General features: G+C 42.0%; 1 protein-coding gene across 1 annotated transcript in view; it reads left to right on the plus strand.

Annotated features, from left to right (window-relative positions):
- PDSS2 (decaprenyl diphosphate synthase subunit 2) overlaps positions 1-10,654 on the plus strand; it is a 122,808-nt gene extending 112,154 nt beyond the window's left edge. Inside the window, exon 8 of the mRNA XM_075708148.1 lies at positions 10,496-10,654. Coding sequence (XP_075564263.1) covers positions 10,496-10,654 — 159 coding nt within the window. The remainder of the gene's footprint in view (positions 1-10,495) is intronic.
- The last annotated feature ends 12,441 nt before the right edge of the window (positions 10,655-23,095 follow it).

A 23,095-nucleotide genomic window follows, 5' to 3' on the forward strand; every position in this document is an offset into this window, starting at 1 on the left:
CTGAAAGTAGCTGGGACACCATAAAGCTCTTGGAGAGCTGCAGGAGATGGCCGAGAAGGTTCCCCTGGTTAAATACCGGAGCACAATGTGCTTGTGGTGGAGACAGAAGATGACGTTGTATCCCCAACTCGCTCACTGAGTATGAGCCTGACTTGTTCCGAGTCTTGGATCATGAGAGTCCAGTTAGTTGTCTCCAGCATCAATGGGAAATAATATAAAATTGAGCCACACTCATGATTGAGAATTGCTTCTTGAACTGGGGCCTGAAAAGTGTTACAGCTATGACTGATTGCTGCTAGTATGGAAGGCTAACACACAGGTACAGGTCAGACTTCTATTGTAATTATTCCGCATTAAGAAAATTTGTAATTTGGATTATTAAAAAAGCTTCTGTCCCTCCTTCCTCTTAGAACATAAAAAGGATCTCAACTTTAGCTTACTATTTAAAATCATTGTGCTTTTAGTTTTTTTCTACAACGGAAGAAAACTGATACAACTGTGACTTTCTAAATCACCACTAAATTTCTTATTCAAATATGTCTACGTATGTGAGACACTTCTGTGAATATTTAAGCTAGGCTACTTGCTTTTATAAGTCCAGAATGGGTTTTCTCCTTTTAATTGTTACAGTTGTGATCTGCCCAATGTCCTTTGCATAGTTTAAAAAGAAAAAAAAGGGGGGGGACGGACACCAATTGCTTTACTGAATTAAATATTTGTCAGTGTATTCTGTCTTTTGACTGAAAAGATTTCATATTTTGGATCCTTCCCATGAAATTTAAAAACTTACAGTGTGCTTAGACAACTTGGACACTTGAATAAAAGGAAAGGAAGAGGAAAAAGCCGTTCAAGTTTTGTATTTTGAGCAATTGACTTCAGCCAGAAAGCATGTGATTTTACTAGCTCCGGGTAATCATCTCTTACACAAGCACAGGTATTAAGAGTTTAGTAATTATAGTGAAAAATTCTCCATGGTTTTTGTGAGCTCAAACAATCATCAGCTTTGGGTTTTGTAGAAGTTGGTTTCAAAACTATGATGTCACATCCCTCTTTTCTATGTTTCTTCGCTTAAAATAAAAGTGATCATTAGTTACATCCATGCTAAATGAACCCGGTAACCTGTAGCTCACCCCGGCATAATAGCTTGGCCAGTACATGCACACAGCCAATTAGAAGGCATGTTGTGCAGTACAAATTAGTATTTCTTTTTTGCCCTTTGCTGTGTTGTCTTTATTCCTACATCACTAGAGTCAGTGTTTTGCACATTGCTCCGTCTTTTCTTCTCAGCATCAAAGTCCCCTCTCATCTTTCTATTCAGTTGCTAGAATTACTTTAACATTCCTAATCAAATCTGGGGGCTTGTTTCTCAGTCTCCAAACTATCTCCTCCTTAATTTTGTAAAAGCAAAGGCCACCAAAAGTAGCTGTAGAACCTCTGAAAATTTGTATTATTTTTGTTCTCTTAATTTTTATTATGAACTTCAGTGGGCCACTTAGTTGAGATAAAAATGTTGTTCCTTTAGTTGAATTCATAAATATATACATACAAAAATTGTTAGCTGTTTAGCCTGCTTAAGCATATTTTACCTTACTCACTGTGGCTTTCAATTAAAATAATGAATGAAGGTAAATTTGAGAAATTGAGAACTACCCATTTAACATGCCTCCTTAAAAGGCAAAGGTCTTATTTCAATTTTGAGACTGCTCAAGAATTTTGAGTTGTTCTTTTGATGCATGTTTTAATAAAATGGTACCCCTGATTTTTTTTCACTGACAAAAAAATATCTAGATAGTACTAGTAAATTTAGTGAGGGCTCTGACATAAATATAGAAGTGAAATATTTTCTATTAATTTAATTAGGTCTGAGACTGTCATGTCAATAAGATCGCTATGTTCTGTAAAATTTTTTAGTACTTTTTTTTCTCCCAGCTTTTCTCAATCTTTTTATCAGAAGGAGTTTGATATTGCAAAACGCTTATTTTAAGGTCTGTGTTTCTGAATATATTTTCTCACATTAGTATCTGAATGTTTCACTCTTTTTTTTTTTTTTTTTTTTTCCCCCCTACACCATCACACCACATCCAGACAAATTATTGATCCATTGTTACGGTGTTTCAAAGTCTCTTCCAGAGATGAAAAAGTAGTTTCAATTCTGTTTTAGTGGTGTTTCTCATGTAACAAAAGAGAAAGTACCAATATATGACAGGGCCAAAAACCATGTAAGTCATTGAAAGAGACAGCAACTTTCCTGTCACCCTCATTTGTATGTGGAATTTTGGCAGAAATCTCAGACTTTTTAAAATCAAAAAGCTTTTACCCATTTTACATCTACTTTGCATGCAAGATAAGCTGTGTAATTCTAAAACAACAAATTGAGATTCTCAATTTAATTGTTACTATTTTATAATATTGATTAAAAACTCTCCATTGAAGTCAAGGCCTTAATGGTGCTTGGCATTATACAGATTTGTTAAATGAGCGTAACAAAGGCACAGCTAGTAGCAGAAATGAGTAAGCTAGGAATAATTCTTGTTTTCTGGCCAAGGCTCTGGAAGAATTATAAGATGAGGCTAAATAAAGAAATAAATCCTGTAAATCCAGCCAATGATTATGCTACTGCAAGGATTTGTTGTTTTCCTAAATGCAATATTCAGAAAAGATAAATTAAGTCAAGTGAAAGAGGATGTAGCAAAACTTTTTTTTTTTTCTGTAGACCTTTCCATTTGCTCTGCTTTCTATTATAGAGGCCTTTCATCCAAACTGGCATGGGAAATATGGTACATCAGCATAGTATGCTGTGACATACTTTGTTGGTTTGTATATGTGCATGATGTTAACACAGGGAGCAGATTTTTTACAGTACTGGAAGTAGCATGAGTTAAGAAGTGGTAGATCCAGCCATTCGTACACTGCATGGCACTAACGTCTTGACTTCCCATGTGGTAGGAAAGAGAGAAGAAAAACGGGAACGGTCACATTCAGAAACGAGGTTTCTCAGTGGTCATAGCCTACTGTCATGCAACTAATAAATAACAATGACACAGTGGCATCCAGTTGCGTTTAGCAAGAGTCGTGTGGCTCCCCTTCCCCAGCTCACGGCTGACCTCCACGGTTAGTGCATTTATCCTGCTGCGGTGCTGTCTGCCGAGCAGTTTTCCAGTCCCGTGGTGTAAATGACAGTGGTCCCACGGTTCTGTTTGTTTAAATGCCGGAGACTCATCATGAGATGTGTCATGGGACTGTAGGCCATAGAGTAGTCACTCTCTTGCTCCTGAAATGCAGCAAAGGGTTAAAATCAGAGCATTGTTGTTTGTAGATGCTTATGACCTGTGGAGGTTTTCCATGAAAATTTATCTTGTTTGTTTTGGAGCAGCCACTGCCATTAGTTCCTTTTGTTAAATATATTAAAAAAAACAGAATAGTCAGTGATTTAATGAATATAGGGGTTTTTAGATGTGTTAGTAATATTACAAAAGCAGCCAAAACCATTCAGAAGAAGCTATTTTCTCCTTTGTTGGAATTAACCATATTTGAATTATCAAGGTGTACATCCAGTACCAAAAATCATGGTATTTTCCATGGCTTCTTTGCGGTGAGAATCCAGCACAACTTTTGTTTCATTAAAGCAAACAACTATCCCATCTTTTAACATAAATACCAAGTTAATTGCTTGTGTATGCTAAGATGACAATTAACAACAATCACTATTTGCATTAATGTGATTTAAGAAAGTCATGCTTTTTGGTAAAAAGGCATCACTTAACTATCATTGTTTAGATTTAAAAGCTAGTGGGCCTTGTTAAGTTCATTGTGAAAGACATGGAAGGGCGTAAGGAGGAGGAGTTGGTGTCTCTTCTAAAATATTGAAGGGTCTGTACAATCAATCAGTGTCTCAGGACAACTTGCAATTTTTTGGCAAAGTGTACTACAGGAACTGCGTAACAGCTGGAGTAGCAGCGTTCCCTGTAAGCAGGCCGTCTTTCCTCTGCTGTTGGGCATGACTCTCCAGATTTGGTCTCTTCCTAGACAGGGTGGGTTTGAGTTTTAAGGAAAAGAGAATTTTTCTGTTTGTCAGATGAGTAGTACTGCTAATGGAAGTTTCTACAGGGTGTTTATGCCCTTTAAAGATGCATTTCTTTACCTAAGAAATTTCTAAGAAAATGTTGGATAAATACATTTACTGCTCCACATTCAAGTGGCATATTGTTCTATGTATATAGCCAACAAAAAATTTTAAAAAATAAAGGTATCTTACGACATTATGAAGTGATGCATTTAAATTATTATCCAGCCCATTTTGAGAAGGAAGAGCATAACCCTGTGTCTAGCCACAAAAACTGTGAGAGTGGATGCTGAGACATTTCAAGGTACTTAAAAAAAAAAAAAAAGAAAAATTTGACAAAGTTGATCTACTAGCTGTGAAACATGTCGGTGCCTTTTCAAGGTAACATTTCAGCAGTCTAAAACATCAGTGCTTATGAGCATGGTGTTCCCACAAAAGAGAAAACAAATTTAGAAAAGCTAGTGCAGAACACTGCGAACACTTAGAGCATTATTCAGTCACTCAACCACAGATCAATTTAAATTTTGTGTTTTGGGGTTTCTTTTTGTTTCAGTGAGTACTGTGCATTTCAGAAATGTAGAATGTTTTAGCCCACTTCAAGATCAGAGAGAATGCACGATGTTTGAAGATGTCAGTATGTAAGAAATTTAGCTCTTTAGGATCATTCTTCTAAAACAACAACAAAAATTCTGAAGTTACTTGTTGATATCTTATCACTTAAATAATTGATCCTAAGTTTGACCATTGAAAAAAAAAAAATTAAGAATTGCAGTGTTCTCATTGTCTCTTTGCACATAAAGTCTAGTACAGCCAAAATACTCACCACATATTCAGGGAGTCTTCCCCTGCCCCAGATTTGTTGTTCCCTACAGGTAGAACTATCTGAAAGGAATCATCTTTCCTTTGGCTAGGAAATAAGGCAGAAATATCTCAGCAGAGATTTGAAGTTAGTTGTCTTTTTATTTGAACACTGGCTTAGTTTTTGTCTCCTTTAATTCTTCAGTCTCCAAAATCCAGCAGTCCCTAGCTTGACTCTTTGATCTCTTGCTGCCCTCAGACAAGCCATTCTGTCCAACAGCAATCCAGAACAGTTGGTCTGAAAGGCAAATACTTAATGCCTGGGGTATGGATGAGAAATTTTCTCTTTGCCTTTTTAAAACAAAGAGTCTGGGAAACATAGTACTTGAACTCTACTTTATTCACAGAATCATACAGTAATTTAAGTTGGAAGGGACCTCTGGGGCATGTTTGGTGCAACCTGTCACTCAAAGCAGAGCCAGTATGGGTTTGCTCAGTTGACTTTTGAGTATCTGCAAGGACAGAGATTTCACAGCCAACCTGAGCAACCTGTTCCCGTGCTTGACCTCCCGGTGGAAAAGAATTTCCTTGGGTCTAACCAGCATTTCCCATGCTGCAACCTGTGCCCGTTGCCTCTTATCCCTTCCGGTTCTGACTCCTCTGCACTTGCCCATCAGATGGTTGGGACAGCAATAGCAGCCTTCTCTTCTTAAGGCTGAACTAAGCAATTCCCAGCACTTCCTTGTAGGCCACGTGCTGCTTCAGCCCCATATCATCTGGGAAGCCTCTCACTGCACTTGCTGGAGTATAGCAATGTCTTTCACTTAGTAGGAAGCCCAAAATTGGGCACAGCACTCCGGACGTGGTCCCACAAGCCCCGAATAGGGGGCAGTAATTGCTTGCTGAATACACTTGTTAACACAGCCCAAGAAGTGGTTGATGATCTTTGCTGCAAGGACGCACTGCTTCAAGAAAAAAAGTATGAGTGTAGGTAACTGACTGTGAAGGGAAAAGAGTATAGCTGAAATATCAGAAAACAGGATGTGGACCTCTTGGCCTGTTCGTCATTGATTTGAATCTAGTTGAATCTTGTCAAATCTGGTTAGAGGCAACTTCTGCTGGATGACCATTTAGTACCATATGTGAAACTAGCAGTTGATTTGAGATTCACCATCACCATTTCATTACTCTTTGTGTATTTATAACAAATCAGTAGAATCTAAAAGCTGTCTAGACACTGTCAGGGTTGTTAATCAAAATGTAGACTGACTCTTGCTTATTAATGTGTCTAAATACTTGATAAAATACCCCCAAACATTAATGCAGGAATGCAAATTCACTACAGTTTTGTATCTGGTATGACCTAGACAACAGAGGTTTTGTTTTTATTATTCACTTGTGCTCTACCACAGGAAATAGTTTCTTAGTTTTAATGTGTTACTAGCTGATAAGCAGAGAGATGGAACACACAAGTATACTCTTTTGGTTTTATGGTGGACTTAGAAGGGTAAGTCAGTGAACAGAGAAGTAAAGTTCTCGCCTGTAAGCATACTTCTGTTCCCACATGTAGGGCCAGAACCATGAATGGACTATATATGGTTACATGGCTGTTGCTCCAAAACTACCTCTGTTTTGTCCAGTAGCTTTTAACATGAGAGATGGAAGCAGTCCTGAGACCAAGGTCTTGAACTCAGATCCCCCTTTTCATAGAAAGTGGCTGCTGTTCTGGATTTTGATTCTGCTCTTGGCCCAGCAAACCTCAGAGAGTTGAGTGGAAAATACCCCAACTCCAACTGTTTGGTGCCTATGGTTGTTTCCTGAAGGACAGGAAATGGAAGCTTGAAACCAAGGTGCTGATATAAAAGTCTCCTGTCCTGTGGGCAATCTCTTTTCCAAGGGGCAATCTTGAAGGAACAATCAATGGCTTGTTATTGTTTATTTGCACGACATGCCTAGGGTGTGTGGGTGCAGAGGGGAGGTAGTGGAAAGCGGCCCTAAAGTTGGAAAGGCTCAGAAAGCATCCCTTTCTCCTCCTCTTGGTTTGCTGGTGAAAGACGACTGAAGAGAAGGAAATGACGAGAAGGGAAGGAGGAAGCTGGAGAAATAGAGCCCAGTCTCTCACTCAGCAGTTTGTCCTCCTGTGTATATTCAGAGTATTCAGAATGAGAAACCCTCAGCACTTCCCTCCTTTCTGTATCGATTTTCTTTTGCTATTTCTGTTACTCTTGATGAGAGCCATCCCTCCTTCCAGCCAAAGACTAGGGAATGAGAAGAAACGAAAATAAATTAATTGCAGGTCAAACAGATGAGGCTGGGCTTAGCGCAGATAGAGCAGGCTGAATGGAGCAAGACTCTTGATGTGCTCTGTTCTCAGTGCTCAGCCAGGCATCTTTTTTCCCAGACTGTGAAGATAATGATGTTGCTGTTGCTTTTTCTTAGATTCGTAGAACAACCTTCAGACATAAAACTTTGGGGTTCTGAGCTTCATGTGTACCAGGCAAAACTGTCAAGCCTGGTCAATATCTGAATATGTTGAAGAAAACAGAAGGTGCTGAAGGAAAACAGTGCTGATATGTTGCGGGGGGCATCACTTCTCATCTGAGTATTAACTTGGCGGCACTACTGCAAGACTATTCTTTAAGCTGAATTTAAATAACCAAAACCCAGTCAGTGATTTTTTTCAGATTCTTGGCACCTTTAGAATGAAGTAGGGCTGGTCCGAACAAAAGCTTAAAAGTTAAAATGCAGTATTCCAGCGTATCTAGTAGTTCAACTGGAGAAAAGTGTGTCGAAGCAGTCTGTATTTTGACTTGTATTCAGTTTTAATTACTGAATGCCACTCTGAAGAAGGTTGTCTTTTAATGGCAGATGAAATCATTCTTACAAGTGGAAATATGTTTGATGCACAAAATGATGCCATGTAAGTAGAGACTAACAGAGCAGATTCCTTTATTTAGAAAAAAATAATGAGGGAGCTTAATTAAGATTTATAAAGTAACAAAAGCAGTTCATTTTGCTTTTCTGTTTATTGGCCTCAAAAATTAGCTGTTCCTATCCAAGTGAAATTAAAAAAGAATATATCTAAACTGGATACATTGATTTTTTTTTTTCCTCTGTACTTAGTTTGTGAAGTTCATTACATAAAATAGTTGAAGCTCAAAAATTGAGAATGAGTGTGAAAGTGTAACCGTAATGCAACTAACAGTACAGCTAAAGTCTTAAATTTTTTTTTTTTTTTTTTTTTTTTGCGTACAGCAGGGCTACTGAAGCCTGGTTTCCTATGGAGTTATAGCCTGTATTTCTTTAATAACTATCCCACTACAAGACACCCAATTTGTACTTCCCCCTCCCGCCCCCTTTTACAGCCCCAGCTGAGATAGGATGTAACATGCAGTCTGGTTAATCCAGACTGGTTTGCCTCAGTGGATGCTTATTTGAGTTGACCAGCTGATTCTGCAAATGGAATATAAAGCAGGTATGTTTTTAAGGACTATAAATTGTTCATTACATAGGATGTTTTCTAACTGAAACACTGAGGAAGGAGCTTGCTGTATGAGCCGGTATTTTTCATTTTGAAGTTCCTTAAACTTTGCTTGGAAACATTCAATAGCGGATTAGTCTGATTTTTGTATAGTGATTCCCCTGCGTATAGTTTGACACAAGCTTTGCAATTGTTTTGGCTTCAAGGCACTACGTGTGTCTAACGGCTTACACAAGACAAGCGTGTAAATGGATTGTGTCCTTGCGTTACAATTCTCCCCCTTTCCAGATTTTGGTGTTACGAGTAAGTCGTCATACATATATGCAATCATATATGCTTAAGCTAAGCTCCTCTGATCTTTGACTAGTTTGAAGACTTTTTAGGAGCTATTTTCTTTCCTGTTTACATCTCAGTGTAGGCTTCTATGAGCATTACAAGGTATGCTAAACCTTTCTAATGAGCTTTAGCACATCAGCAGAGTTTGCTTCAAGATGTGTGGCTTCTACCATCTCACAAAGTTGTGCCTGAAAGAAGGGGGAAGAAACACCTTTTCATGCTGCTAGCGTACCTCACCTCCCCTATCCCCACCTTCGCTGTAGAGCTGTGGTTATATGGCTGATTCCCATTCGTTAGAAGATGTGTTGAATTAGCTATGCAATGCATTTATGCCTCTGGGCAAGTTCCTTTCCAGCGCACAGTGCAGGAAAATTCTAACTGAAGTGGAGAATAAAATTTTTATGAACTGGGACTTTGAACACTCAAGTGCTGTAATATGCTTTCAGCTAATTTCATCTTTAAATACAGATAATGAATCCACTTCAGTTTGTATTCGGATAAGAAACGTCATTCATTCTGTATGAATGCAAGTATCTATGTAAAATGGGTGCCTTTACAATTTGGTCATAGCTTAGATTTTTTTTTTTAAGTGATTTAAACTAGGTACGGTTATACTGACATACTTGTAAATGAATTGGGGGATTGGTCTGTGTACTGGAGGAAAACATAATTTATAGAACCCTGTATAATTAGTTACTCTGTGTTAATTAGTTAATCTGTGTTCAAGAAAAGCCCTTTTTTTAAAAGCTGATACAGTGACGTAACCCACCTATGAAAGCCAGGTGGGACACATTAAAGATCATGAAATGCTATCATGCCTTTGGAATAAGCAAATCCCAAAGATCCACCTGGCCTTGGTTCCCAGGCTCTGGCATGAGGCATCAGGCTAGAGTTGGTCTGGGGACACCTGTATTTTAGGGTGGAAAAACATAACAGTGTTTCATGACAGTCTCATGATGCTGTTCAAGAAAAAGTAATAATTTTTAAAAAGCCCTTAATAAATGTGATTACTATTTAGAGTTTCGGCTATATTGAGGTACCGGGAAAAAACATGTTTTGTTGCCGTATTTGTTCATATTATTTCATAGCAATTTAACCTGTCATTTGCCCAAGTTTTTTAGGTGTGAAATCTTGCCAGCAGCTTGCCATGAAATGTCTGTTATTCCATGAAAATATTTTCTTTCTCGTATGATGTATCTCCAAACTGCTGTCAAATTCCCCAGCCTTACTGAGATTGAGTTTGCATGGATACAGCTCAGTACGATAAAGTTTAACACATCCGATTTTACTGACAAAATTTGCTTTTGTCCACTGTAGCAAATGTAATCATATGGTGTATAAATAGAAACCTATATTACAGAAGACAGGAGTGCAACATGTCTCATCCTGTGCCTGTTTCCAAAAACAGGGGATGGAATGGGTGTTCATAAAATCCAGGTTTTGACTGCAGAAAACGAGAGCGCAAGTAAGCGGCTGGTCTGCCAGTTCTGCACAAAAAGTCTCAGGCAGTGGTTTTAGGTATGAAATGCCCAGATATTTAAACAACTTTTTTTTTTTTCCTTAAATTAAGTGTGCCCTTTGGAGAGCCAGCATCTTTCAGGTGGTGAAGTAATGGGTGATGTAGTTTAAATTACCCACAGTTTTGCTGTAGTGGGGAGCCAAAACAGAGCAGCTGAGAGTATTTAACAGCTTTGTTTGATGGCTCTGGTTCTTGCCTTTACCTCGGGAAGGGGCGGTGGGAGCCCTGTGCTCTCAGAGATAATTGTGCACACCGGCATTGCCGAAACCCACCCCGTTGTGCCTGTGTTTTCCGACAGCTGCAGGAAGCGATCAAGGCTGGCAAAGGTGTGACTTCTGCCATCGACCTCTGCCGCAGCCATGGAAAGAGGGCGCTGGCGGCCTTGGAGCGCTTCCCTCCCTCCAAGGCCAGGGCCACCTTGGCCAACATCGTCTACGCCGTGACCAGGTTTCCCTGACCCGCCGCCCCGGGAGGAGCTGCTCTCCCTCCGCGGGCGGGAGCAACCCGCCGGGGACGCCAGTGACGCCCCGCACCGCCGGTCACCTCATCCCCCCCGTCCCGTCCCGACGGAGGAACGCGCGCCAGCTGCCCTCACCACCAGCAAAATTCGGGAGGGGGGAGAAAAAAAAGGTCACAGCCAGCTTTCACTTGTCGTGCCAGAAGCGCACTTGAGGCTGCACCGGTAGAAATAATTAATGAGTCCTGTTTCCGTGACCTCAGCAAATGGACAGGAAATAAGTCGGTATTGATTGGGCACTGGCGGGGACGGCGCCAGGGTGGAGGCCGGTGGTTTTCCTGCCCGAGGGAGGGATGGAGGGGTGTGAAGATCCAGGTGTCACAAGAAACCCGCTCAAACCTGCCCAGAGAGAGCGAGCTGCCGAAGCCAGGAATTAACGTACCCGCTTATCAAGGGGAAGGGCAGTTCGGGGGATTAATGGGGAAAAAATCCTCTCTGTCTGCATGCAGTCATGTCTCCTCACACTGTTTTTATGTATTCAAATGTAAAATTACCCTGTGCCTAATGCTTCCCGTATTTGAGAAACTTGCTGAGAAAATGTGTCGAGCATGGTAAGTAGGAGCTTTAAAATATTTAATCAAATATTAATTTGGCTCTGTTAAGGGAAGTGACTGCCTGGGTTTTATACTGTGCTTATAAAATATGTTGCTCTGGGTCAAAGAATGAGGCTTTTCCAACTCTTCTGGGGGAGGGAATATCCCTCCCTCGGATCAAGCAGTTTGTTTCAACACAGTCTTACACAAAAGAATTTCCTAGGTTTGTGACACTTGCGTTTATTTAAGCCAAATAAATGTTAATTTGTAAGGCTAGACATCGGCCTTTGGCAGAAAAGAAGAAGGAACGCTCTTCTGCGAGTACAGTCTTTCACCATGCTGAATAAAATGCAGAAAATACTGGAGAAGTTTTGAACCTCAGTGTGTTGAATTGTAAAGTCCAATTACAGACAGCGTATAAGGTGTATCAGAAGCCTGCAATTTGAGACCGTCTCTGTTTTGTTCATAGGAGATGATTTTTGTGGTTTGCATGTGTGCAATCTGAGAATGCCGTTGACAAGAAGGCTGAGTTTACATAAATGATCTAGATTGAGACTCAGCTACCTTTCTTCCTTCTGTGGTGTAATTACAGCCCAATCTGGAGACAGCTAGCACAGCAAACAGATTTCATTACATCGCTCGCTCAAACACTAAGTGGAGTTATTTCTGTTAAATTCTCTCCTCCCTCCTTCTCCCCCTGCACTCCTTCCCCCTGTCACACAGCTTGTTTGTCGTAGACCAGCGTGTTGCATTCCACCGACTGCAAAATATAAATAAAAACTGTCCTCTAAAAATATACTGCAAATACATCCTGCATAATGTACATAATATTCTGTATAATATATGCCTGTATTATACCATAATATTATATGTATAATAAGCACACTTGAGACACAATCTTTGTATGGGAGCAGCATCCAGAATTCGGGACTCACTTTGTTCTGGAGAGTGGCTTCAAGAGCAGACCACTTCTTGCTTGCACGTTCTTTCTCATGTCTGCCCTGGCATTTTCTCCCTTCCCAAGACTCTGGCACTTCTGCCTGGGTTAGCGCTGTTGCTGCAGCAGGAAGGCTGGGGACAGAAGAGGAGCACCAAGCAGCGTGGCCCAGGCAGTGGCAGTCACAGGCATCTGCCTTAGCTAACAACCACTGTACATTTTCACCTGTGAAGTTCCCTGAAGTTCTGCTAAAGTAAAACATGTGCTCGAAAAAAATACCTAAATTCAACCAGAGTTGTATTTCAGCTTTTTTTGGCTCTGGTTAGGAGCCATACATTGTCTTCTCTTTGCCTTACCTCTACGCTAAGGGGTTCATAATGATTTAGGGCTGCAAGAAGCTTGGGTCTGCTGGAGATATTCTGAGCCATCTCACCTCAGTTGTGTGAAAGAAATATCAAACATTGCAAAACTGTGTAAGTCTGGTTTACTTTTTCATGAAAGTACAATTTTTTTATTTGTACTTTTTACTAATAAAGGCAAGTTAGCAAAAATTAATGACTTTTTTTTTATTTTATCACCAGAAAGTTCTGATTGCTCTTAAACTATTCTTTAACCTTAAAAAAATTTAAAAAAAAAGAGTTGTCCCTTACCAATATTATCATGTAATCTTATATTTAAGATATTTGCCTGTAATTACTGAGAAATTTTTGTTGTCTTGTTTCCTCCAGGTAAACTATAAGCAAAGTATTATACCCCTGTGTCAAACTCTTGGTGAATTAATCTCTACTGTGTATTAATATACTCCCCACACCTTATACAATTTCTGAGCAATGGTGGGACCTTAAGGCTGTTCTGGTTTTATCTCCTCGATTCCTTTTCCCCACCCACCTCTATAAGGAGGTCGGGGAGAGGGAGGCCTGTGGTCTTGGGCGGTGACTGAGGAAGGTGTTCATGCCAGGTACTTCAGTCAGCCAGCTACTCAACCAGACATACCAACCAGCTGCTCCTCTGAACTTACCCCAGGTATTGTATTGCTGGGCCATGGCGTGGGTGCACAAACTACAGGACAGGGTCCCAATTGCTTTTTAAACCAAACTAAATTCATCCCCTACAAAGAGCACAGCTGCAGTGGCTAGAATGCCTGTTTCATAGGTCTGCGATGGAAAGTCACTTAACTGCCAGCCACATTATTTCCAGCTCCACAGTTGTGATAATGCTCTAGGAAGGTTGTTTGGAAAATGAGGTACTTAGAAGAATAGAAATGTTGGCTGGAAGGGACTGCTGAAGTCATGTAGTCAAATCTCCCATTTGAAGTGGACTGTTGCCAACGTGAAGTCTGGTCTTGGAAGCCACCAGGGATGGAGCTTCCACAGGTTCCCCATGCAACCTGTCCCAGTGCTGCTCTGCCTTCCTTGTGAAGGAGTTTTTCTGATGTCCAGCATGAACCTCCCTTCCCACAGCTGGTGGCCATTGCCCATTATTTATCACCTGCCACTGCCAAGAATTGTTTGGCTCCACTGTCTTGCTAATTGCCTGTCCTGCAGCTGTGTGCTGCAGTTCCATGGCCTGTTAGCCGCCTCTTACTGGCTGGAGCAGCCCCAGCTCTGTCAGCCTCTCCTGGTGGCCATGTGTGCTAGGCCCTGGCTAATGGGGTTGCCCTCCAGTGGCCTGCAGGACTTTCATATCATCCCTGCTGGGCTGCGAGCCCAAAACAGGCCAGGTCAGGAGCAGCCTCGCTGGGTACAGTAAGGAAGAGAACAAAAACTTACCCTGATGCACAGGGTCTTGCTGTGATGGAGTTAATTTTCTTCAGAGCATCCCATATGGTGCTGTGTTTTGGATTTGTGACCAAAACAGTTGCTAACACACCAATGTTTTAGCTATCGCTCAACAGCGCTTGCACAGCACCAAGGCTTTCTCTGCTCCTCATTCTGATGCCCACAAGTGGGTTGGGGATGGGCAAGGTGCTGAGAGGGGGCACGACCAGGACAGCTCACCTGAACTGACCACAGAGATGCTCCACAGCGTTTAACGTCGGGCTCAGCAATAAAAACTGGGGATGGGGTGTGGGAGTGTTCCAGGGGGTCTGTTGCTCAGGGACTCTCTGGACATCAGTTGGCTGGTGGTGATTGCTTTTGCATCCCTTGTTTTTCTTTGTTTTGTTTTGTTCTGTTTCCATTTTTTCCCTTTTAACTATTAAACTGTCTTTAACTCAATCCACGAATTTTCACACTGCTGCCCTTCTGATTCTCTTCCCCCATCCCGCTGCGGGGGGCAGCGAGTGAGCGGCTGTGAGGTGCTCAGCTGCAACCCAGGGTGTGTCCACCACAGTCCTTTTTGGCACCCAGCGTGGGACATGTAGGGTTCAAGGTAACAAGACATTTGACCGGAGTGTGCTAGAGGGAACTTAGGATACCTGTTCAGCTGTTGCTGGTCGCAATGTTGAGTTATTTGTTCTTGAGGCAGGCTTATTTGTTCCCTTACCCCCTCCGTGTCATGCTCCCTCTCTTGCTGTACATCAAATTTGAGAGCTTGTTAAGGGCTGGGTGTGGCTTTTGCAGTTTGCTGTGCCGCGTAGCTCTCAGTTGTGTTTTGCCTGGGAGAACTATGATGAAAGCCCTGGCCCCGAGCCTAATCTGGTATTTGGGCCCTGCATTGCTGCTGTCCCAGTACTTCAGGAACCATCTCGTGGAGACAATTAACAATTACACCTTTTCCCTCTTTTCCTCTGAGAGCAAATATGTGGAGGAAACAAAGAATTGCACTTCCCCTTCATCTCCTGCAGCGTAGGTGTTTTCCACCTTGTTACAATGATTCTTCAGTATTCTGAACATCCCTGGGTAATCAGAATGCTCACATTGGTGCATCTGAAGAATCTGTTTCCAGCTTTTCCTAAGGTCAACTGACTGTTTAGGAATATCACACAGGGATGTACCCTGAGGCAGTGTGGTCGTGGGTGGCAAGGTGCAAGGAAGAACACGGGCAGGTATCTAGAACGGTTTTCACCTCTGATGGAATGGGACTTGACCCCCGAACAAGTGTGGGATCCTGATAAAGTGACAGAACAGCTGGGAAAAGGATGCCCTGGCTACGCTAATGCGACACAACTTCTCGTGCCGTGCTGGGCCTGGCCTATGCCTACTGAGCACTGTTCAGCGCCCTCAAGGGGGAGAGGGGGTCTCTAGATCTGAAGACATACAAATGGGCACCGTGGCTAAGCCAGAGACCCAACTCTCAACTCTGTATCAGTTGCCCGTATAGTCAAGTAGAAACAGTGGAAGTGGAAGTCAACGCAATCAGGGAGGAAGAAGTTTCTCCTACAAGGGAGCAGGAGGAGGAATCAGGCAGCTGGTTGTGCAGCAGAGCACTCACAAGAACAGGGGGGAAAGAGACAGAAATCATAAACAAGTCAGAAACCGCCCATTCCCTGTCCTTGACTATGCTGCCAAATACGCACAAGGATTATAGCTGTCAACCTGGTGAGCTAATTATCAGCTGGTTGCTCCAATGCTGGGATACTGGGGCCAACAGTCAGGAATTTCAGGGCAAGGAAGTCCAGCAGCTAGGATCCATCGCAAGGGACTGGGGCATCAACAAAGGGACTGGAAAAGGGGCAACAATCAGCAGCCTCTGGAGGTAGTTCCTGTCAAGCACGAAGGAAAAATATCCCGTCAAGGAAGATCTTGTAAACTATGGAGGCAAGTGGACAACCACTGACAGTGGTATCCAGTATCTGGGGGAATTAGCAGTGGTAGAGGTGATCTACAGCAACCTGAACAGACAGACATCTGTAAGACACAGATGAAGTCCAGCGCACATGGTCCGTGTGGCAGAAGTTTGCATGGAGCGCACCATCATCGTACACCAGCACCCTGGTGCTAATGAGTTGGCCAGACTTCGAGGCCCCAGCTGTGGGTAGATTGGCCGGCCAGCTCCAGCAGTTCAGAGAGAATCTGTCTTCTACCTTGACCCTACAGGCCTGTGTCTTGGCTGGGGAGAGACTGTCCCAACAGTTCCAGCTGTTCAAAGACAGTATGTCTTCCTCCTCGCCCATACTGGCCGTCGTCTCGGCTCTCAAGCAGCCTGTTCTCTGCTCAGGGGGAAGGGTACCATGGGCCATTTGCATGCCACCCTGTGAGTCTGTCTGCACGACCACGAGAAGGACATGAGGACATGGGATGGTGAACCCACCTCGAACCTCGAAGCTGGGGTACATGAATTGTGAGGGAAAACGGCGGCCAAAAAGGGTCCATACAGGAAAACCACTGCTCCAGTTGCTGTCGAGTAATTCCCCAGGCAGAGTAGAAGGGCTGATCCTACTTCTGACCCAAATAAAGGACTTATGGTTTGCAGTTACAAGAATCAGGTAATGAATACTCCGACCAGGAACAGAGGGGCCCTGCCTCCGGCCAGGTGGAGGAAAGGGATAACCAGGTTTGTTGGACTGCATGGATTTGATGGCCGGGCACACCTGATCAGCTGGCTGTGCTTCTCCCAGTGTAACCCAGCAGGTGTATTGCTGTATTTGCAATAAAGAATGCATGCATGGCCCATATTTGACTTGGCATCCAACTTGATAGAAGTTGCTAAAAGACTGAAAAGCTCTTTTTAGTTTAATGGAAACATTAAAGAAGCATTCTCTGGAGTGGCTGGGGAACGCTTCTTGCCCCAAGTGGTGTTAAGGATGCCAGACCAGCCTCCTCAGGGGTAAACCTGCTGGTGAGGTCTCTCCCTTGCTTTTTCTTCTGAGCAGATAGTGTTTGAATTTTCACGGATGCAGAAGGCTAACTCAAGCAACCGTGTCATGCTGCAGATTTATCAAGGAAGTGGCTTCTGGGTCAGAATCACTAGCCGTCACTACTCTCATCAGCTACTTCAATCTCACAGAAAAGTGAGGCATCAAACTTTTTTAGTCTTCAAAGCACTTTTACCTGCACAGTGTCTTATGAAAAATAAAGAGCTAAAAGCTTTTCAGTCTCTCAAAGCAGTTCAAAGGAAAGAATATTTCCAGTTCTGGAAGTCATCTTTCTGACGGTCTTTGCATTAAATTATCTCTTTTTTTCCCTTTCAGAAACCGATCCCTAAAATGCATTAATTATTTACATAATTAGCATTCACGTGTTTCTCTTTTAGGCTAAGCCTGTTTTTCTAAAGCTAAAAGGAAGTAGCCATTAAGCTAAAATTCTGATAGCGAGCTGGCAAATGCTTTTAAAATCACCAAAAAGATAAAGCACAGCGCTTGCCCTGAGTTGTGAAGGAGAGAAGAGGGCGACAAACAAATTGGCACTCGACACACCAAAGCTTCATGCAATCACCTTTGTCCACATCTTCAGGCATTTGTGCTTGTGCTTGACTCTGCCCGCAGTTCCCGCCGTTGCTGCCAAATTCACAGCCACCGACATCAGCCAGAGGAATGCTCTGGCTCCCCCATGTGTAGGGGATTCGTTCTCTGCAATGCTTGAAGTTTAGTTTAATTCCTTCCTATTTCCAAAATGCTTTTGTCAGGGTACATCTCTTGAGGAGAGGGAGCCTTTGTCTCCAAAATAGAAACAGCGACAACTTACTAAACTGGAAAGCAGTATAGTGCCGACTTTACATGATGAAACTGCAAGTCTATCTGCAGTAGAAAAGAGGGATCGTATCATACGAGAACATTGCTCTTGGCTAATAGTGACAGACCGGTGTCTCCCTGATAACTATAACAGTAGTTCACGGATTTATCTGGGTTTTAAGACATGTATTTATAAAATTCAATTTGAGGCATATTTTGGTATAACTGTATAGGAGAATTGCAATTTTGCAGCAACATTATAAAAAATCTTGCTTTAAAATTTTCTTCTTTACCCTATTCCACTTTGTCTTCCTCCCTTCACCTCTTCCCCATATCAAAGACTAAAAATACTCTGCTTTATTATTAGAACGATGGTCAACATTTTTTAGTTTTAAAATTGTACACAAAAGTATTTTACTTGCACCGAAAATGGTATCTTTTTTCATGCCTTTGACATTTACAGCAACTGACTTGCATCAACTGCAAGGTTCAACTTTTAGCAGTTATTAAATGTCAAATAAAAATGCAATGTTATGTAGAAGTAATTAGAAAAATCTCAAACAAGTACTAATAGGTTAGATTACTTTTTTTTTCCCTTCCAGAAAAACATAAACATTCATTTTAAAAAGCTTTACTCTCTGCAGATGAGCAGAGATGATCATGCTTTCTATATGTGACCGGCTTCTCCAAAACAGAGCGTGATTAGGAAATGAAGCATTTTTCCCTCTTGGCTAGCTTTGATGAAAGCTCTCCAACTTGCACATTGTGTCTGAACATTTCTTCATTCATAGCATGTGCCCATCGAAAACTGTTTTCTGTTTGCAGTGTTTCAGCTGTACTATTTATAAGCTAGTTGAACAATGCTAACTAGAGGCAGTAAAAGGTGTGTATTTCATATGCAAATCACTAGCAATAATTTTGTACAATTACACTTAGTTGCTTGCATCATTATTTTCAGCACCAACATAAAAAAAAAAAATGGGTTTAGCAGGAGAACATTAGGGAAAAAATGTCTGTATTAGTAAGACTTATTTTTAATCAAACAATTTTGTTGCTTTTGTCAACCTATGGAAGTTAATATGTTAACATTTTATATCAATGTACAAAAACTATGAATATCCCTACCTCTGCTCAGATGCTGTATGCCCACAAGCTATAGATGGCTTTTAGATGTACACATGCTAAGATAAGATACCTCTGCAGGAAAATAAACAGGGTTTAAACATCTAGTATTTCTTAAAGACGACTGCTGCTGCTAAAAATGGTCACATTACTAATGACTGGAAGTATTTCTTATATAAACTTTTATGAAACGTAATTGCTTTCAATCACATTCTATTGTATTAATAACCACTAAGCACAGGTGGGTTTTTTTCTGTCCTTCTTGTAAACCCAGTCCTCCACACCTATATTTTTTATTAAAAAATCGGTCCAGATTAAATTTTCCAATTTCAAAGGCAAATTTCTTTTCTGTTGGATAAAATGCATTCACTTTTTAAATACAAGATTGTTCTCAAAGTCATTACCGTAGGGTATGACTGGCTTATACTAGACGGGTTGAAGCATGGAGTAGTATTTAAGCAGAGATCCATGTTAATGCAAATTCAGAAGGGAAGGTTCCCATCCACCCCTAGAGCAAGGTTCAGAGGTAGCTTCCCAATAGTAGTGAGGGTAAAGACTGAAAAGGGAAGACCACCAGCTGCTTCTAAGACAGTGACTTGTTTGTGAAAGGCATCTATAACATGATGGCCCTGATTGAAGCAGCTGAGATGCAAAAAAACTAGAAAGGCTGTTTCAGTTTCGGGTACTGAAACAAAGAGTATTCCTTCCATAAGGATTTCTACAATGTGAATACTGCTACTCCCATTTTAAAAAAAGAGAAGTGTTTACAAAGAAAAAAAAAAAAAAACCAGCAAATCAGCCAGCTGAGTTCTCAAAGAACCCTAGTTTTCTACATTGCTAACCAAAATCTTTTTTTTTTTTTTAAATATCGTTGCAAATATTTGAACTTGCATGTCTTAATGAGGTATGAGACTGCAACAGGAGCAATGGGCGGGATATGGAACTGAGTGTTAAGTGCACAAAGAAGAGTGTGCTGTTTGCACTTGATTGGGAGGTGTGGATGTCTGAGAGAAAGGACTTTTCAGGCTATATTTACCTCTTTTGGATGTAACACAGAATTTTGACAAGCAGACCTTTATGGGATAAATGTTTGATCATTCACAGTTAGTTATGGTGTAGATAATACAATGACTGTGCGTTAAGTGAGCATTACTTCTTTTTAAATGCAAAGCTGCGAGATAGCATACAATGGTGCGGTTCTTGGCTGAACTAACATAGAGTAAAGCGAACTGCGATTTCATTGCCAAGAGATTAAAAGAGGCTTATGTTTCCAAGAGTGAAATTGCTCAGATTTGTCAGTTTTTAAACAGTTATGGATGCAACTGATGTATAAGTAAACTGCTGCAGCACAGAAGGAGATTTTAGGTTGCTCACTGGGTTAGTTATTCTTGAAGTTCCTTTACATTTCTGTTCTACTCCATCTTCCACTGCAGCTTTGATCTGATTTTTATTTTAAGCTTTTATATCAAATTCTCCTTCCTCTGGTGCTCAACTGTTACATATCTGCTGTCATGCAAGTACGCTCTGGTGCTACCGCAGGCTAGAAAAGGGGTTTTTTATAATGAGCGTTCATTTAACCGAAACTTTTTTTCTGTGAGCTAAACTCTAAGTGTAAGATTTCCAACCCACATGCTCTTGGAGATGAACCGGCTTAGTTTTCAAATCCAGAGATGCCATGTGGATTCTCTATTTTGATATCCTTGATTCAGCAAGCAATACAGTTACAATTATTTCTTGCCTATCTTTGTGAAGTCTAGCTAAATAGCAATTTTGAGAAGTTTCCAAGAGCGGCTATCATTGTACCTAAGAACAAGATGCAGTGTTGTTATAAAATCAAACAGACTATCATGTAACAGTTTTGTTTCTCAGAAAAAAACCCCTGCAATTATATCAACTGGCACCCTAACCCACTGTTTCCCAACCAATGTAATATGTTGCTGGCAGAACCCTCCAACACTGCTTGCAGCCATAGGAAGTTTGAAAATATAAATGAAGTTCAGGTGTTTGCCACTGTTCTTTTCTGCCTGGGTTATAGCAATGTATGGATATTGCCCGCAGCATGTTACTTGTTCAGTATTGTTGCCTGTGGGCCAACAGAGGTTCTAAATATTACTGTGCAATGTGTCCATACATGTCCTTTCAGGCTGACTGGCAGTGAAAAGCATTAAGGTATGCAAAGCTGGTTATCATGTTGCCTTATTTGCCATTAAATATTTCAGTTTTTATAACCTTTGAATTGCAGACCATGTTTTACTGCAGATCAGATGAGTTATTCAGACTGATTTTTTTAATGGGGCCTTTCAGTTTCTCTGAAAGTCCTAAAAATCACGTTGGTTTTTAGTTTTAATCCAAGGTGGAAGATTTCAAAACCTGTGTGCTTTCTTTTTTTGGCAAACCTATTCAGTCTCCTTGAAGTTTATTTATATCAAATACACGCCTAAATAATTTAAGGTGAATTCCAGGCTGCCTAATTTAAGTACCAGCCCAATTTCAGTGAGTCAGTGCCTGACTCCTGACATCGCGCACACACAGTTAGTGTAAGAAGTTTGGCTGGGTACCCGCCACGGGGGCAGGGGGCCAGCCTACCTGACTTCCCTCTGGAGGGCAATCCAGCCCATTTGATCCAGCCCATTTGAATCCCAGTGAGCGCGCAGGAACCCGCAGAAAGTATTATCCTCCATCCACTCGGCAATCCCCAGGGCAAAGCACCCTTCCAGCGGCAGCTTTCAAACCGCACTCAGGTATAGAAATTGTGCCCGTATTCCAGAAGACAGCTGCTGGGCTCTGGGCTGCCTTGCAAGAGGGGGCACCCACCTCTGCCTGCCGCACGCGTGGTGTGGCCGGCAACGCAGGAATCACTGAAAGTCATCCCGAGAGCAGGCAGAAGGAAGCCTGGTTACCAGTGTGGGCTTGCTTTTTGGGCATGGGGCTTGTTCTCCCATTAGAGTCTTAATGTAAAACACATGTGAGTTGCAAGGAACTGGCTCCGCACACGGGAGTGTACTCACCGCTAAGGCTGTTTCTCATCTGCTTTCTTTCTGGACTCCGTGACTCTTGTGTCTGGCTGCAAGGTGGCCTAGTTTCAAGATGTGTGGCGGAGAAAAGTGATAGACGATGTACTAGTACCGTAGCAATACTTTTTACAGAATCAAACTGCCAAAATTAGTTGGTGCTGAAAGTGCTTTCGACATCTCATGCCGCATCTCCTGCCTACTGAGTGCTGTAAGCTACTGCAGGGACCTACAAGAAAGAAGCCTTGCTGAAGGTTTTGAGTTGGATTCTCGCTTATTCCAAACCTATGTGGCACAGGAAGCAACAAGGAGGCTTCTAAATTTAGGACTATTCTTCTGCTCCGTGTCATCATACCAACTTCCAGCATACTGAGCTGTTCCGACTCCCAGCTCAGGGCCAGCTCGCTGCCAGCTCTGCCGCCTGCCTGCCAGCCACCGTGGTTCCTCACCGCCGTCCAGGGGAACCTCTAGCTGAGTAGATCCTTTGAACTAATACAGAGAGGGCATTCTCCAGGGGGAGGGTCTGGCACCTTACAGTTTCTAAGGGTAAACGTCTAAGGAGCGTCCACAGTCCACCCTTACAAAACTCCGTACAACTGCAAACAGTGCTTTCAGCTTTTTGGGGGCTCTGAACACATTTTTTGTCGGTGGCGATGGCCAAAGTCTAGTTGCAGTTTGGTCAAGTGAGAAATGGCCCGTTGTACTCAAGAGCAATGGTGATTTTTTCCTGAAGAGTTCTCTTGCTGGAGCACCACAACTCCCCTCCTCAGTGACCTGGAATTTTCCAGAGATTGCCGCAGTGTCACAGAGTGGCTTTTGAGCCAAAGGCATGAAGAGGAAAAAACCGAACATTTGAATAAATGACTTGTGTAGCACAAGTTCAAATGGTGAAAAAAATGGGACTTGTCTGGCTGGGAAGCCAATCTAAGCTTGCTACCTGCATTGCCTGGAGACAACTTGGCTCGCTCCCTTTTCAATGAATGCTGTTATTGCAACAATATGCTCATGCTTCTTTATGCTTAGCTGAGGCCCTTCAGGTCTCCTCCTGGGCTTGGGTCCCTAGTAGCTACAATGCCTCGGGCCAGCACTATAGAGCAGAAATGAGGTGGAGTTCAAACCGGCAAGTATTTTCTCAAGGGCTCTGAAATTGAGTTTGGGATTCCACTGGCTTGCTCTTGCCTTATGGTTGCATTTCCTTAATCCCACTAAGTAGAGCATTCAAGTAAA

This window comes from Pelecanus crispus, chromosome 3 (genome assembly GCF_030463565.1).
Source record: "Pelecanus crispus isolate bPelCri1 chromosome 3, bPelCri1.pri, whole genome shotgun sequence".
Lineage (NCBI taxonomy): Eukaryota > Metazoa > Chordata > Aves > Pelecaniformes > Pelecanidae > Pelecanus > Pelecanus crispus.